This window comes from Phasianus colchicus, chromosome 13 (genome assembly GCF_987193195.1).
Source record: "Phasianus colchicus chromosome 13, bPhaCol1.hap1.1, whole genome shotgun sequence".
NCBI classification, from domain to species: domain Eukaryota; kingdom Metazoa; phylum Chordata; class Aves; order Galliformes; family Phasianidae; genus Phasianus; species Phasianus colchicus.
In genome coordinates, this window is record NC_143448.1 from 18,696,471 (window position 1) to 18,713,816 (window position 17,346).

The window sequence follows — 17,346 nt, forward strand, 5'->3', positions numbered from 1 at the left end:
CCGTTCGGATCCAGAAAATCAGTTTTGGACCATTGTGAGCAAGAAGCAAACTTTCTGAATAGCCTTCCAACTCGTCCTCTGGCCAGCAACATCTGCTGGAAGCGGTGTCTCGCGGTGCTCCTCACCCGGACAGAGCCAGACCAAACCACCCGTGTGTGTGCACACACCAGCAGGGCTTCCATCCTATGGCTCCTCCCCAAGGGATGCCCCGGCCTTCCTCAGAACAAATCCGTGTCCATCACTGAACTTTCTCCTTCAGTCCCAGCCCTTGTCCCCATCCCCCTCCCTGGGGCTGAAGGACCCATCGTGTTCCTCTTGATGTGCCATGCATGGACAGGAGCTAGCCCCCATTCTGCTTTTCTCTTTATTTTATGGGTTAACATCAGAGGGATGAGCTGTTTTGGGATCTGACCAAGCAGCACACGTGCTCCAGGAGAGCAGCAAGCATTGCTCAGCACTGCAGAGCTCCTGAGCTCTGGGCTGAATCAGGAGCTGGCAGGGAGATAATAACGTGCCCTGAAAATACCTTGAGCTTCTCAGAAGTGCTCTTTTCCCTCCATTCCCAGGTGGGAATGCAGGCAAGGACCCCAGCAGGCTGGGATGCAGGTGGACGAGCTGTGAAGAGGCAGATAGAGCTGGGATACAGGGCGTGGGGATGAAACACAGGGGATGGGGCTGGGAATGGGGATGAGATGCAGGAGATGGATGGGATGCAAGAGATGAATGGAATGCAGGGGATGGGTGGGATGCAGGGGTTAGGGATGGGATGTCAGGGATGGGTACGAGATACAGGGGATGGAGTGGGATTCAGAACATGAGATACAGCCCTCATCTCCATCCCTGCCTCAGTTTCCCTTCCCTGGGGGCACCCATCCTGGCATGGCTGTGGCGGTGCGTTTTGGGAACCCCTCCTTCTCTCAGCCACATGCCAGAGCCCAGCCCAGGCGCTGGGAGCCACTGTGCCGCAGCCAAGCCAAACACAGATTCCTGACATAGTTCTCTCTTTCCCTTGCAGCCAAGAAATTCATATTTCATGGGAGGTGGAAGTGAGTCCCGGCAGTAGCGGCGTGGCGGAGGGGTGCCAAGGTACCGGCCAGCTGACGGCGCGCTCTGATGCTATTTTTGTGAGCTAGGCTTTGCTCCTCATCCCAGCGGGCTCAGGGCATGCCACAACCCCCCCCAAAGCCCCTCAGTGTGGGGATGCCGAGGCTCAGCCCCCATCACTCCAACCTCCCCAGCTGCTTTCCTGGCCACAAGAGACAGAAAGCTGAAACAGTCCCTGCTTTGAGAAGGGGCCAGTTCACGAGAGGGAGGGATTTTTCACAGCCTCGGCCAAAACCTCACCATCAGAGGCAGCTGCTTGACCTGCCCGGATGGGATGGAAATCCTTTAAATGCCTCTCTCCATCCATGCAAGGCAGACAGAAATCAAAGCATCTTCAGAGTTTGGTGGCAGAAATCAGCAGATCTGGGGGGAGGGAGGGTATATGGGGGGCTTTTAGGGGTCAGCACAGCCCCACTGCCATCTGGCATAGGCTCTTTGTGTGCCTCCCTAAAGGTATGGCCCAGCTGGGATTTGTGTTTATTTTTTCCATCCACTCCCACACTCATCCCGGTCTGCTCAAAGCTGCATTTGGAGAAACCACAGTGCCTCCGAGGGCCACGGTACCCAGCCGGATAACAGCACTCAGTGCTGACATCCAAACGGGACTCTCACCCTCAGAAGACCCCCACCCCAAGCACTGACCCCACACACCACCCAGCCCTATCAGGGCTTCGTGACACCGGGGCACCGCACGCACAGCTCGTAAGAACAGTCCCTGCCTCGCTAATCTAAGGAGCTGATACACGAGGCAGATAGGCGAGGGGAAGCCTTATCGGGGCTGATTTACAGATGGAGAGCTGAGTCACCACGATTAAATGTCTCACCCAAGGTCAGGCGAGGGAGACGCCGAACCTGGGGCTGCGAGGCCCCGAGAGCTGCGTCCTCCACTCCCACACAGGGCTGGAGATCCTCCTCCCCATCCCTGACCCTGCATGGGGCAGGAGCAGAGGGGTTCTGCAGAGGGGTTTTTTCCCTCTTTGTCTGCTTTGTTTTAGCAGCTGTAGGGTTTTTTTGGTCAGTTTGGGGTCTTTCCTTTCCTTTCCTTTCCTTTCCTTTCCTTTCCTTTCCTTTCCTTTCCTTTCCTTTCCTTTCCTTTCCTTTCCTTTCCTTTCCTTTCCTTTCCTTTCCTTTCCTTTCCTTTCCTTTCCTTTCCTTTCTTTCCTTTCCTTTCCTTTCCTTTCCTTAACGTTTCCCAGAAGCTGCCTTGCTGCAGTGGGGACGTGGTGGCCACCTCTATCCCCACCCTGCATCCCACTGCTGGGATTCACAGCTTTCCCTCTAGGAGAGGAGAAGCTGCCAGGACTGGGGATGACATAGGCATGGACGTGTGCAGGGACAGAGCTACAGGGCTGGTAGGATGGATGCTCCCATGATGGAGCACTGCTCTCTGCCATGTGCCACCTACCCTGTGTGGCACTTCCATGCTGTGCAGACCAGGCTGGTCATGTTGTCTCAGCAGAGCCAGGCAAAGGAGCAGGCTTAGAGTCACTTCCATAGTGATATAAGAGGCAATGGATCTTATTTGCATTTTATTCTGTGTTTCCCATCCAGTTATATTTATGCTCGATCCATAAATCCTGCAGTAAAGGATTATTGCTTTAAATTAAAGCAACCAGCCCTCTTTATGCATATCCCATGGCTGGCAGCAATGCCTGCCTGGGACAGAGCAGCCCCAGATCCCTGCCCCACGCTGCTCCCCGGGCTCCTGTGCAACCAGAGGGCGCAGCGGGGCACCGCCATCAGAGTTGGGCTCCCTGAATTCTTCTGCAGGAATGCTTTGTCCCATTCAGCAAGGGTTTTGGGGAGCAAATCCTTTATTCCCAAGCACCACCTATGGGCTGAGCTCAACCCATCCATGCTCAGGCTCTGCCAGCACTGCCAGGCATTGCCGTGCCAGCGCCCGCGGCTCTCCAGCACGCTCCTGCGTGCCACCAGCTCCACTTTCCCCACTTTGCCACTTCCAGCTCCCGCTGCCAGCACTGTGTTTGTTTCTCCTGGCGCTCAGCACTAACACAACAGCAGCCCCCAGCCCTCGCCATGCCAGCACCACAGCTTTCAGGACGCACAACTGAGCCTTTCCTCCCAAAAAATAGCCCCTTTATGTGGCTGAAAGAGCGTGACTGTGATAACGGAGCTCACGCTGGCCTTGGTTATTTTATCTTGGCCAGGAGCCTTTGCAAAGTTAAACAGCAGTAAACAAGCTGTGCCATTGCAGCACGGCACAGCATAAGGGGGCATTGTCTGCCCGCTGGAGCCCCACGTGCCGCTGTGCTGTGTTGGCTTTGGCCAGTGGCAGAGCCACCGCCACAGGGGTCGGCCCCATCGGGTCGGGGCTTGTTTCACTTTGGGGACTGTAAAAATGTCCTCCTGCTTTGCTTTTCCCTTCCTGCATCGTCCCAGAAAGGGCTGCAGGGGGACGCAGAGGTATCTCCCATTCCATGCATGGGATCTGCAATCAGCACAACACTAATGAGCTGCACCTGACCCTTATTTGCAGCTTTATTTGCAGCCCCAGTGCCGCCTCCCCTGCTTGGGGCTGTAGTGGGGGCTTTGCTCCCTGCAGCATTGCTGCTTGCAGACACCAAAGGGGTACTCTAACTAGGGAACTAATTAGGCAGGCTGGTTTTTGGAATGCCTCTTCTCCTTACGTTGCAGAGCAGTATTTGGCACAGTGTGCAGTGTTGCTTGGGGGAGTGATGCAAAAAGGGGACTGAGGGCTGCAGAAGCCTTTTGCTGCTTGCCCTGCCCAGCTCTATGTCTGGCCATACCCCAAAATCCAGAGCCCCTTTTGGGATGTCTCTCCCAGCCCTGCTGTCAGCCCTCCCTGGTAATCCGTAGGTGGAGCTCTTCTGTCATCTTTTTCTGCCTATGTTGCTAAGAAGTGAACAGAAATAGCTTCCAAGGGAGGAAAAAGTGCCTAGCTCAGCAGCTCTTGTGAAGGTGAACTGCTCCGGGCATCCTTTGAAGCACAAAAAGTTTCAGCCCGGGGTGCTCGCAGGGTTTCACTGCTCAAAGTGCAAAGGGAAGGGGTACTGCCTTGCACCCATTTCTCACTCCACGCTGTTTCTCCTTCCTGCAGGTCCGGGTTGAAGGATGCGGCAGCACCCTGCTGGTGCCTGGCAGTCCTCAGTGCACCGTGCCCATCCCTGCACCCGGCCCCACAGCACCGTGCCATGACGGGCAGACAGGAGGCAGCAGCAGGACGGGCGTGTGGGGCTGCGTAGCCCCCTCCCTGGGTACCATGACTGGAGAGACCCAGCATGCGTACAACATCAGTGAGGTGAGCGAGGCTGGCCCCAAAGAGCAGGACAAGGACTTTGGCTTAGAAGGCTGCAGCGAGAAGGATGGCAGGGGGCTTGGTGGCACCGAGGGGACGTCCTCGTTCGCCTCCACCAAGGACAAGGAGCCCCACAGCCAGCGGGAAGCCGTGATCCGGCCGCAGCAAGCGGGGAAGATCGACTTCAAATCCCTCCACAACAACCCCAAGTTTGCGGGTGAGAGCGGTTGGGGCGGAATTAAGGGCGGCCCCCAGTCCCCTCCAGGCAAAGGCCGAACCCGCGAGCGCAGCCGGCGAGCAGGGAAGGGCGAACGGGGCCAGCACCAGCTCTACCGCCTCAGCATTGCCAGCACTCGCCCCAGCCCCACCATAGGCATCGCCTACCCCCAGCAGAAGGTGACCCCCCCGAAAGCACCCGACCCCGGCCGAGCTCCCGCAGCGGGCGCTTACCGCTTCCACACACCCAGCGTCCCCGAGGAGGAAGAGCTGAGCTTTGGCCGCTGCTTCCCCGAGGCGGCTGCCGGCCGTACCTCTGCCAACTATACCTCACCGCCCCACGGCCCCAAAGGGCAGCCCCCTCCCGGCGTGCCCCTCAAGAGCCCCGGCACCAATGGGCAGCTACATTACTTTGAGTTTCAGGCGAACGGGGCCAACGCGTGGCCCTCTCCGGAGAAGAGCTTCGCAGGTGCTAGCTATGGGGTCAAGCCCAGCTCTTTCTCTGAGGGTGGCAAAGCAGGCGGCCACTCTCTGGGCGCTTTGCCCTATCAGTTCCCCTTCCAGCTGCTGCACGAGGCGGGGAAGGAGCCGTACCGTGGCGATGCTGAATACCTGGATGTGGCCATTGCCACTGGGCAAGCGGCTCACGGAGCATTCAGCTTCCATTCATCGTCTGTCCGCGACTGGCAGGAGGAGACACCAAGTGTTGGCCCCTTCGAGGGTGCGTGCCCCTCAGGACGGCTGTATGGTGTGCCCCCGCTGCTGGCCCCACTGCCCACCCCACACCGCAGCCCACTGCCGTGCTATAAGGGCAGGAGCGAGCATCCCACCGACCCCAGTGGTGCTCTCTCATCCTCTGGTGCTATCGACCAAAACCCAAGCACTTTCCAAGAAAACCAAGCTGTTTTTCCGTCTAGTTTACACTCGCCTAGTGTGCCAAAGCCAGTCGGTAAGGGGCAAGCCTCAGCCAAGGACAGTGTGCCCAGCCCACGGCTGCTGCTGCAGAGCAGCCCCCTTCGAAGGAACATGCCACCCAATCTCTCCCAAGTGCACTTTCAGAGCAAAGCCTATTGCAGCCCCCCCGCGGGTAGCGTGGGATCAGTGCCTTTTGAGACCGGCATTCCTTCCCCGGCGCCCACCCACCCCCGACTCATGCAAGCCTGGGGAGGGGCCGCAAAGGTGTTTTCCCCCATGGACCAGAACTCAGCACCTTATTCAAACCCTGTTGGAAGCCAGTTCTCCTTCGAGTGCCAGCCTGGCCCTGAGCAGAGGCAGCAAAGGCCGAAAAATGCCAGGATGCCCTGGCAGCAGATACACCTCGCTCCCGCGGTTCCCACTCCCAACAGGATGGAGCTGCCAAGAGCAATCCCTGGCCAGAAGCTGCCTTTCCCTCTCGGCACCCCAGAGTGGCCAGGCAGTGGCAAAGCCCACAAAGGTCCCCCCCTCAGCAGCCCCTCGGGGTACCACAGCAAAAAGCTCGTATCGGGAGACAGTCTTGGGGCACAGCATGGGGACCCTGCCTCTGTGGGTGCTTTTTCTTTCGACAGTGGCAAGGATCCGGGGTCTCCCAGCTGCGACTTGAGAAGCAAAGCCCTCTTCTATGGCATGAACCAGGCAGGGCCGCCTCCTGCTCCTCCTGCCTCCAGGAGCTCATCAGGCTCAGCACTCGTCCTGCCACCATCAGCCTTGGTGGCCACCTCCCCATGTGAATCCCCGCTGCCTTCCCCCATCCCCAATCCCACCTGTGGCAGCACCTGCTCCTCGCTCTCCCCTGTGTCCAGCAGCCCGCTCAATCCCGGCTTTGACGATGGCCAGATGCCTACAGCGCTTGCCCCTTCACCCTTCTTCCACCACCCGTGCCATCCAAAGGAGGGCAGCAAAAGCTTCCACCCCTCCGAGGTGCTGAGCTCAGCCTCTCTCCATTACCACCCTCAGGACCCTGCCAAGCCCTTCCACTACCCTCCTGACACCCTAAAGGATGACAACCTCCTGAAGTGCTCCCCGGCGAGCCCCTTTCACAAACCAGGTGTGGAAGTGGCCAAAAGCTGCTTGGAGGAGTTGGATGGGGGCACCCCCCCACCACCACCCTACACATCCCATCACCTGCTGGCTGGCTCGCTCAGCAGCGCCAGCCTGGACCAACTGGATGTGCTGCTGACCTGCAAGCAGTGCGACCAGAACTACAGCAACTTGGCTTCTTTCCTGGAGCACCGCCAGTTCTGCACATCCCACCCCGAGGCCAAAGAGGGACGGCGAGCCCCTGAGCCCCCCAAGCCACCCACCAGCGTGCCATTGTCTCCAGATCCCCAGACCCCTTTGTTGGCGCTGAACAAGGGTGAGGAGTTTCTGTTGGATGGGGAAAGCAAGAGTGAAGGCAAAGAGGATGCTCTGAAGGGTGGTCTCTTCAATGCCAGCTCGCTGCCACTCACCGCCTCCGACCTGGACATCGACGACGCCAAGCTGGACAGCCTGATCACTGAAGCTCTCAATGGCCTGGGCTACCAGTCAGACAACCCGGAGATTGACAGCAGCTTCATAGATGTCTTTGTCGATGAGGATCTAACAGCAGTGAAGGCTGCCGGCAGCGTGTCATCCCACAGAGCAAAGGAAGGTCCGGCCTCAGAGAGCAAAATGAAGCATCTGGCCACAGAGGAGAAAGGCGCGGGCCAACCCAAGGATGCTTACTGCTCTGCAGACAGCCAGTGGGGCAAAGAGCGGGCAAAGAGGCGAGCGGGAAGGCAGCACACTCACAAGAGGAGGCCGGCACGAAGGCTGGCAGCCCGCGAGACCGAGCAGACAGAACAAGTGGTGGAGGAGAAGACAGCCAGACCAAGGGCGGGCAGGAAGAACAACATTCCACCAGCATCCTCAAGGCCAGCCTCCAGCCAAAAGCAGCCCAAGAAGTTCAACCAGGAGCCTCAGGGCGCTTCCTCCAAGAGCCCCAAGCCACCTCGGTTCTCCATGAAGGAGGTGAAGAAGAGGAAGGCCCGCAGCGGGACGTGGAGCAAGGAGCTCATCCACAAGATCGTGCAGCAGAAGAACAAGCTCCACCAGCTGCACACGAAGAGCAGCAAGCTGCCCACGCTTGCTGGGAGGCCAGCACCGGGCACCCAGGAGGGCCGGTTCCAGGAATATGAGTACATCTCCGACTCAGAGGAGGAAGGAGCAGCGTGCAGCAAGCTCCGTGGAAGGAGAAAGCAGGGAGCAGCATTTTTGGGGAGAGCCAAATATGGCTTCAGCAAGAAATGCCCTGGGAGAGGCGAGAGAACCAAAGAGAAAGATCCAGCCTGGAGTTACAGCCGGAGAAGAAACCGCCGGAAAAGGGAGGCACCAGAGCACAGCAGGCTCTCCAGTCCAGAGACGGCCAAGAAAGGGGACAGTTCTGGCAGAGCCTGCAGGCGCAGCAGCCAGTTGTCCATGGGCAGCAGTCCCAGAACCAGTGCTTGCACCAAGGCTGGTCCCAGTGAGCCAGAAAGCAAGAAGGCGGGTATGAAAGGGACAAGGTGCTCAGGCAGCCTGGCACTGACACCGCCAGCTGTACTCAGCCACACTGAGGACAGGAGCCCAAAGACAAGCCAGAAAAGCAAGGAGGACTTTTCCCGAGGGAGCAGGCGGGTAGGCTCAGCCAAGCCTTTAGTGGCAGCCTCCAGAACACATCTAAGTACCAAAGCAGATGCTGCCGCTGCAGGAGATGCAGAGGAGGAGCCGCTACCACAGACCCAGGAGAGGCAGCTGCCAAGCACAGCCACCTTGGGAAGAAGCCCCATCAGACTGTCCCATAAGGAGGAGGCAGAAGAGCCTGAAGGAGCGGCAAACCCCACAGGTGAGGCAAGAGAGCCTGCCTTTGAGGCTCAGGGCTCACCCGGGTCAGAGGTGGTCATCCAGAGGCAACACTTTGCTCCATACACAGGTGATGCACTCAAATACCACGCAGAGGAGCTGATGTCTCCGGCCCATGGTGGGGATGGATCCAGCCCCAGTGCCACCTACTCAGCTGGGGAGGCACCTGGGCTCAGTGACAGTGGGAAGGGCTATGCCGTGCAGGCCACCCCAGTCAGTGATAATGCTGTGGGAACGATGCTGGCCAAAGCACCTGATCCATACGTCAGCAGTGACAACACTTTTTTTGATCCCAAAGGCCTTCCTGCTCACTACGATGCCAATCTCTTCTCAAAGCCACCGCCCTTGGGACCCTCGCACATGGAGGGTATGTATTTATGCCAAGAGGGCATCAATGCTGGTTCCTTCGAGCAGAAGCACGCCAGCGTCTCCCCTTACACCACAGAGACTCAACAGACTAAGGCCTCCTCCCCTCTCAGCTTCGATTCCTCTTCCATTTTTGGAGAGCTGCCAGTGGCCGAGTTCGATTCACCGCTGTACGAGACGGTGCCTGCGAGCAAGGACAGCTATGTGACAGCATTTGCCTGTCCTGGAGGTGACCCCAGCAAGCCGCTGCCCTTTGAGCAGCCGTACTCAGCATTCATGCCAGAGAAGGACTGGTCCCTCATGGAGGAGGTGGCTCCAATGCTGCCTGAAGACATGGCTCCCTTCCACGACTTGTCAGTGGACAAGCCACTTGCCAAGAAATTCCCTGAGGAGGGACCGATCCCCGCCAGCCAGCTGCCTCTGCCGGACAGGATAACAGATTACAACGTGGCTTTCATGAACCACATATCAGATGATGAGCTGGAGATCAAGCGCTTAGTGACAGAGCTGGAGAGTCAGCTGCAAACCAGCAAGCTGAGCAGCGAGGTGCCAACCACCCTGCAGAAAGGTGAGCATCACGCTGCTGCAGCCCTGCGGGGACCGGCTGAGCCCTTTCCATCCCTACCTGAAGAGCCAGGGATGGGCCACCAGAGGGGGCTCTTTGTGGCAGATGACATGGGCAGCTCAAACCTCCTGACCACCGGGGAAAGGCTGGGGGGCGAGAAGCCAGCAGTCACACATGGAGGCTATGAGGGAGGCAGGGAGCCCTGGCACAGACCCACGGGGTTCGTCTCGCTGGATGCTGAGATGTGTACGCCAGCCCCTGCAGATGGATTTTGTCCCATGAAGAGCGTGGAGCAGCTGCAGGGACCTGAGACCACTCAGGGAAGTGACCCCAGAAAGACGGAAAATGAGTCTTCCTCCAAAAGTCCACCCGAGTCATGCACACCTGACACAAATGAGGTGCCTGTCTACCCTGCAGACCCCATTGCAAAAAGCCCTACTGCTGCCACCAGCACCATGTTCCCCAAGACACAGGAAGTAACCAAAGCTGGAGAGGACAGCCTGCCACCCCTGGCTCACACACGTGATGCTGAGAGCTTCCCCACACCTGGGAAAACAGGGGAACTCGCTGCGGAATTGGAGAAGTTCGATGCCAGTCTTCCAAGCCATAACCCTGAACAAGGCTTTCAGACAGATCCAGGCACAGCTGCGGATCTTGTCTTCTCACCTCACATCAAAGATGTGCCAGATGCAGAAGAAAGGCCCTTTGGCAAGTCTGAGGCACCCAAAATGGTGAAGAGTGCTGTGGATTTCAATGAGGACAGCAGTGCGTCTGCATTGCTGGAAGAAGCGGAGGAGAGGAAGAGCCCTACAGCCTTCCTGGCCCCTGGGCTTGCAGATAGAGGCAGCAAGCACACAGCACGGCTGCTTGACATGCTGAGCATACCCAAGCATAGCTCTCCAAAGACCCCTCAGGATGCCAACCCGTTGCAGCAGCTCCAGCTCTTCGTGGCGCGGACGGTGAAGAGCAATGAGGAGGAGATGCTGCTGCCATGCTTCCCTGTGCTGCTGGCTCCCAGCCACCCCACTGCCTCCAGCAAGGGCCAGCCAGAGCAGAAAGAGGAGAGCAATGATGGGGAAAATCAGACATACCACCCTGCCCCAGGGGAAGAGGATGGCCCCATGGTGGGCAACGCAGAGAGCATTGCTGCCCCCGCTAAAGATGCTGCACTATTCCCCAGTGCTTGTGAGCAGCTGGAGTCATTCAGTACAACGGGCTCTTACAGTGCAAAACTATCCACATTTGCTGACCCCGAGTTGCAAAATAACATAGCAGATCTGCAGCACTTAGCAAATGAGCACACGGAGCTGAATGACATTAATATCCGTGCAGATGGAGCTTCCCCAGAGCACAGTGACCTCTCACCACTCAAAAGCGCAGCAGTGACCCTGCTGCCAGGGCAAGGAAAGAAAGCTGATCAGCTCATGGAAGAGCAGGAACCAGATAAAAACAAAGCGACCTTGGCATTTACAAAGCATGAGCAATCCCATTTAAGCCATAATGTGCCAGAGAAAGAAACACAAGGCAGCACGACTGCAGAGATGCTGGGGACAAACGGGATTGAATGTGGAGTGTGGTGCGAAGGAGCTGATGTGCAGGTGTCAGGATCTGTACAAAGCAAGCACATGGGAGCAGGCAGTGCTCCCAACAGTCCTACTGACACACTCGGTCCCTCTGGTGAGCTCCAGGTACATTCTACCTTGCCGCAGGACCCAAAAACCTTCACAGTAAATACAAAGCTCCCCAGAGATGGGAACAGCAAGAAAAAGCCCCTCAGCTGTCGTTACACAGATGAAGCTCTGGCCAGACAGCCCTTGCTGATGAATTCTTCCCACCCCAAGCTCTTGCAGAGCAGTGGGACTGATGAAGAAGGGTCACCTATCATTGGCAGTCAACTCTTAGAAGAGAAGAACGCTTGGAGGATGGAGGGTCCCTGTGAGCCGCGCTCTGCTCCTTGCTCACCATCTCAAGGTGTTGGGAAAGAAGGACCTGAAAGCGCTGGTGATGTGCTGCCAGGCTCTTCCTCTAAACAAAACCAAGTGTGTGCTATCCCAGATATGGTCATTAACTCTGTACCTCCAGAAACTACAAACTACCCAACCCAGCCCATGACAGATCTGCTGCTGATCACAGACAGAGAGGTAAACCTAAATCAAGAGAAAAAGTTTGAGAACTGCTCCAATGATGGCAATAAGCACCAAAATGACCCAGAGGCTCTGTCCAGTTGTTTTGTTGCTCTGCAGGTGCCAAGTGCTGTTTGTAGAGGTCTTAAAAGGACTGGAGATCTTGGCCCCACCGAACTCAGTGACCACCGCTCGGACACAGCAGAAGTGGAAACCGGTGATCTCTCCAAAATCACAGAGAATGGGGAAAAGAGTTTAAAAGGTGAGAATCCCAAAAGCCACAGGGCTGAGCATGGCAGAGAAGCTGCGAGTTGCTCACTGAGTAACGCAGACCAAGGAGAGAACAACACATGTCCCAGTACTCCAAACCCTTCCCAGCATGAACCCCATAAAGAAAAGAACCCCGGCGTGCTCCAGGTCACCTGTGACATCTGCTCAGCCTCTTTCCGCTCCAAGCCCGGCCTGACCAGGCACAAAGCTGTCAAGCACCACGTGAGGAACAGCAGCGTGCTGCAGGCCAGCAAAACTCCTAGGTCTCCCCTGATCTCTGCAGACCGGACATCAAAAGCAGCAGCCCAGAAAGTCCCCAGGAAGAGCCTGAAGATGGTCAAAGAGAAAACCTGCAACTCCCAGACACCAATTGAAGTGGTTGAGCATGTCCCCAAGAAAATATGCACTGGACTGGAGAAAGAGCCTGGCGCACAGATGGAGGAGGTGGTCAGCGTAGTGCTGAGCGACCTCAGTGTGAGATCATTGGAGATGTCCCAGGAGCTGCACCACACACGCTTTCTGCACCAGGAGATGGAGGCAAAGGGGCAGTGCGTGGAGGCAAGGGCAGCAGGGGAGGTGTCAGCTGAAAAGCTGGACCCGGGCAGGCAGGGCAGGAAGGGGGAAAAGGGCAGAAGGAGCCAAAGCAAAGATCTCGAAGGGATAAACAGCAATTCAGAGAAGAAGCTGAACAGAAAAGTGAGACGAAGGAAAGCAAAGGCATTTGCCAGCAGACACAAGCCTGATGGTCTATGTGAGCTGGAGGAGAATTCAGATCCTCCCCCTGCTCTCCTCAGTTCCAGCCTGCCCAGTGTCATGGAGGGCTTGCATGAGCCTGGTGGTTGCATCTCTACAGAGGAACAAAACAGGCCCAACTCATCCCAGCACCCTCAGAACATAAAACAATCTCCGTGTGCAGCTGAGCTCGCAGAGGACCCAGGTGATGGAACAGTGTCTTCAAAGGAGATGGCCAGCAGGGAGCCGACAACAGGCACAGCTGCCTGTCCTGAAGAGATGGAAGATCCAGGTCAAGTAGAAAGTAGCACGCAGGCTTGCAAAATGTGGGTTAGTGGGTTGGCAAAGCAAGTCGGGGAGGGATTGGGCAAGGTAGGCAAAGAGCAGCATCCCAGTGCCAACAGCAGGGAAAAGATGGACACTGAGACACGAGACGGTTTGGGAGGCAGCAGCAACAGGAACTGGAGCAATGCTCCACAGAGTCCTCCATCTCCTTCTCATGGGGTCCCACTGCTGGAGACGTATGATCTGGAAGGCTCCCAGATGTCCCCCAGGCACAGTGCCCTGCAGCCCATGCCGGCAGCCAGCCCCACATCTGCAGAGCCAAAGCACTGGGCAAAGGCAGAGCTTCCACCAAGCAGGGAGCACTCACTGGATGAAGACTCCACGTTCTCCCAGCTGTTCCCCAGGGATGACCAGTTCATCCGGAGGAAATGCACACGGGTCTATGGGAAGCGCAGCAAGAAACCCAAGCCCGCCAGCGAGGCAAACCTCCAGCCAGCAGGTGCCATCGACCTCTTCACCATTCAAGTAGCGTCTAACCTCAGCAACACCAGCTCCTTCTGCGTCACCAGGGAGGACCCTTGTGAATATGAGACCATCTCCATCGACGATGCCTTAACGCTCAACATGTGTCACGGGAACAAGGCAAAGAGTGGAGAAGATGCTCCTAGTGGATCTAAAAGTGTTGTGTTGAGGTCAGACGGTGAGAAGATCGACCAAGAGAAGGAGGTCATTGACTTGGAGGACAACATGCTAACCTTCTTGTGCGAAAACAGCCAAATAGACAATGTCCGCAGCATGAACATCTGGGGCAGTCTAGAGAAAGAGGACGAAAGCCTGTCTGCTGAAATGTTTGAGGCCCCAGTGGGCCTCGAGAGCGAGCACTCACTTGGAGAAATGAGCTCCGAACCACCCAACCTAGTGGAGGAACCCTACAATGGCAGGGTGACCGAAGATTCAGGCTCTCCTGAATTCCACACAATTGACATAGAGAGGCTGAATGCAAAGTTTAAAATGAGAGATGTGTGTTTCTTCGGCCCTTGTGAAGATCCTTCTGGGGACAGCAGCGCCGTGAGTTTCAAGCCAAAGCCAGGCCAGCACAGCAAGCATAGCAGGAGTAAGCTGGAAGATGGGAAGCTGAGCAAAAACCGTGGTGACATGACCATCAAGACCAAAGACAAGCAGTACAAATGCAAAGTCTGCTTCCAGTGGTTCCTGACACTAGGAGAGCTGGACTTCCACAAGCTAACCCACAACCCATCCCCACCACCCACCTGCTACATGTGCGTCCAGCGCAAGTTCAGCTCCCGGGAACAGCTGAGGGACCACCTGAAGGAGAAGCATGCCAAGAACAAAGCAGGCCTGTGGGCTTGTGGGATGTGCCTGAAGGAGATTTCCGATGTCTGGATGTACAATGAGCATCTTCGGGAGCATGCCACACAGTTTGCTCGCAAAGGGCAAGCGCAGAAGTCCGTGATGGGCCTACCGTCTTGCTTCAGTGAGGACAATGATGCTGTCACCCATTTCCTCAACACCATCATGTGTCGGAAACCCAGCAGGTCATCCCGGCATGCTGACTCCAGCTGCAAGCATGCAGTGAGCAGAGAGAGCAGGAGCCCCAGGGAGCTACCTCTTGAGCAGGAAGCCAAGGCGATGAAAGAGCCCTTAGAAAGCAGCATCAAAGTGAAGCCAGCTGCACTCAGCTCCTCCAAAGCATCTGCCAGCCCTTCTCCAGAGCGTACATCAAAAAGTGAAGGCACTCCAAAATCTGTCCCCATGCACCCAGACTGCAAGGATCCTTCCAGGGACTGCCATCACTGTGGCAAGCAGTTTCCCAAACCCTTCAAACTCCAGCGGCACTTGGTGGTGCACAGTTTGCAGAAGATTTACTTGTGCCACAAGTGCCCCATGTTCTACCAGGAGACCAAAGAGCTTCGAAACCACCTCAGCCAGGAGCACGGGATTGTGGAGGAGCAGGAGATCAAGCACACCACGCTGTATGCCTGCGAGCTCTGTGCAGACGTCATGCATGTTATCAAGAAGTCCTTCATATGCAGCATGTGCAACTACACCTTCTCTAAGAAGGAGCAGTACGACCGGCACATGGAGAAGCACCTAGTGGGAAGCAACAAGACTTTTAAATTCAGAGGGGTCATGAGGCCCAGCAGTGCCTCCAGAGAGCGCAGAGAGAAGGGCAGGGAGGATAGCTCTCTTCGGGAGGCTGTGCCACCGAGCAAGAGGAGGAAGGTTGCTCACCACAGCAGCTCACCTGCTCATCTCAACCACACCGGTGAGCTGCAGTTGGTGGAGTCTCCAGCTGGCCCCAACTTGCAGCCTCCTCCTGCCTCCTTCTCTACAGCCCCCAGGGACCCAGCGGTGCCTCTGCCCCAGACCTCGGTGAAAACAGAAGAGCTGGTGGGTGACTTCTCTGACCTGCTGGCAGAGATGGAGAAATCTCAGTTTGACACCCTGCCTCCACCCCCCTGCCTCTCCCCATCTTTGCCACAGGCTGCGACAAGTGGCCCAGAGCTCAGTCATATTGCTGCCCTGTCCATTGAGGAGCTGGAGAAAGGAGCGTTTGATGGGAAACCACTTCCTTTCTTGGACTCACCTGAGTTTGGCATTGACCTTGCTGGGTTAGCTTGCGACCAAGCCACAGACCAAAAGCTGTCTCCTCCACACCTCACCGAGAAATGTGGCTATACCGATACTCCTAAACGAACAAGCATAGGCAACAAAGACGAATACATAGCAGGACTTTTGGAAAATCCTGATGCAGCCACGGATGCCATGGATGGGATCCCGTTTCTCCAGCTTGCCAAGAAGGTCTCAGAACTTCCTTCCCCACGGGCAGAGGCTCTGCCAACTAAGGAGGCCCACAGGACGCTGTGGGGCAACCCCAGTGAGGTCTCCACTTGGGAAGGAGCATCCAAAGCCACTTCTCCAGGGTCTGCTCATCACCCCCTGCCCCTGAAGGACAAGACGGCGTCACCTGCACTGAACAGAGCTGCCAAAGATTCGGCCCCGCAGAAGAAGACCGCGGGTGAGGAGGCTGCTCCTGAGGAGGGCCAGCAAGGTGGTGTGGTGAAGGACAAACCCGCGCCCGAGGCCAGCACTAAGGACAGCAGCACGAGCCCCAAGGACCACGGTGGCAACCCCAGCAGGTCCACGGGCCACCAAGCCCGGGGAGAGGCAGCCAACAACACAGCCAAGCTTCACCCCAAGAGGCGGAAAGAGCACAAATCTCTCAGCCACCGGGGCAGCGCCGGCTCCCGGGAGAACATGGAGGGGGATGGCAAAAAGAAGAAAATGAGGACACCGGGTCTGTCCAGGAGCGAGGGCTCTGGTGAGCTCAAACGCAATGACTGGAGCAACGGCGAAGGCCCAGCCTTGTCCCCTGGGCGGAGGGACACCCACTGCAACAAGCTGCTGCCCAGGCCCAGAGCGGGCTCCCAGCTGAAGAAAACGGTGCCGGATACTTGCGGCCAGAAGAAGGGGGAGGTGCGGCACGCCAACGGGGACGTGCGGCGGAGGAAGGCCATTTTGGGGAAGAGCCTCCAGCAGGTGTTGGCCAAAGGTGCGGTGCAGACCCCACGCGGCTCGCTGCACGGCCCCCGGCCCGCACGTGGCACCAGGCCCACCGGGCCAGCCAGCTACCGCACCGCCGAGTCCCAGAACAACCTGCTCAGCCAGCTCTTCGGGCAAAAATTAACCAGCTTCAAGATTCCTTTGAGAAGAGATACTTCAGAGTAATTTATGGAAGTGACTTATGGTGATCCGCAGCTGCTTTCATGGGGTTTGCAAGGGAAAAATTATCAAAGCATTAAATTCGTTTGTGTAGCATGATTTTTCTGTCTAGCTTAAATGAACTTGCACTGCAGCCTCTGTGAAATAGTTTGCTTTGTGTCTACTAATCTACTTTAATTCACCTGATTTATCATGCAAATGCTAGAACTTTGATGTTGCTGATGATTTTCATGAACTGAAATTGTAATCGCTTTGGGCAGACTGAATCGTGAAGAGCAATTTCTTTATTGCAGAAGTGCTGAGGTTATAAGGATACTTGCAAATCTCAGACCCTTTTGAGACTGTGTCTGTGTTATCTTTGTACAAAGTACTTGAAGAGATGAACTTCATTCCGTAGACGTCTTATTCATGAGGTGCAGTACACTGTAGAAAGCAAATTTTTTTCTTTTTTTTTTTTTTTTTTTGTGAAGATTTTGCACAAATAATCCCGTACGATTCATTTAATTGGGAGCTGGCCTAAAGAGCCGGTACAATTAAAATAATTAAATTAAGCATCAAGCATCCCATATTTTGACAGCCATCCCTGGGAATTGGTTTCTACGCCGTCAGGAGAACCCCAAAGGCGCCGGGGCTGTCCGAGCGCTGCCGCCGTCGCTGCCGCTCTTTGACCACTGTAGACGATGCGCACGGAGGAGAGCTGCCGGCACACTGCACCTTGACACTTGTGACAAACTCTTGTTTTTTGGACGGGGGGGGGGGGGACGTGGGGGCGGGGAGGGGAAAGGCTCGGAGATTTTTATTATTTTTTGTTGTTGTTCGTGTGG

At 56.4% G+C, this 17,346-nt stretch overlaps 1 protein-coding gene across 7 annotated transcripts in view; it reads left to right on the forward strand.

Annotated features, from left to right (window-relative positions):
- The window catches only part of ZNF469 (zinc finger protein 469), a 185,672-nt gene extending 168,403 nt beyond the window's left edge, over positions 1 to 17,269 (forward strand). For all 7 annotated transcript variants that reach the window (XM_090149465.1, XM_090149463.1, XM_090149464.1 and 4 more), the window contains 2 exons: positions 1,016 to 1,086; positions 4,184 to 17,269. In XM_090149465.1, the coding sequence (XP_090005591.1) occupies positions 4,346 to 16,528 (12,183 nt within the window). In that variant the 5' untranslated portion in view covers positions 1,016 to 1,086; positions 4,184 to 4,345 and the 3' untranslated portion in view covers positions 16,529 to 17,269. The remainder of the gene's footprint in view (positions 1 to 1,015; positions 1,087 to 4,183) is intronic.
- Positions 17,270 to 17,346: the final 77 nt, after the last annotated feature.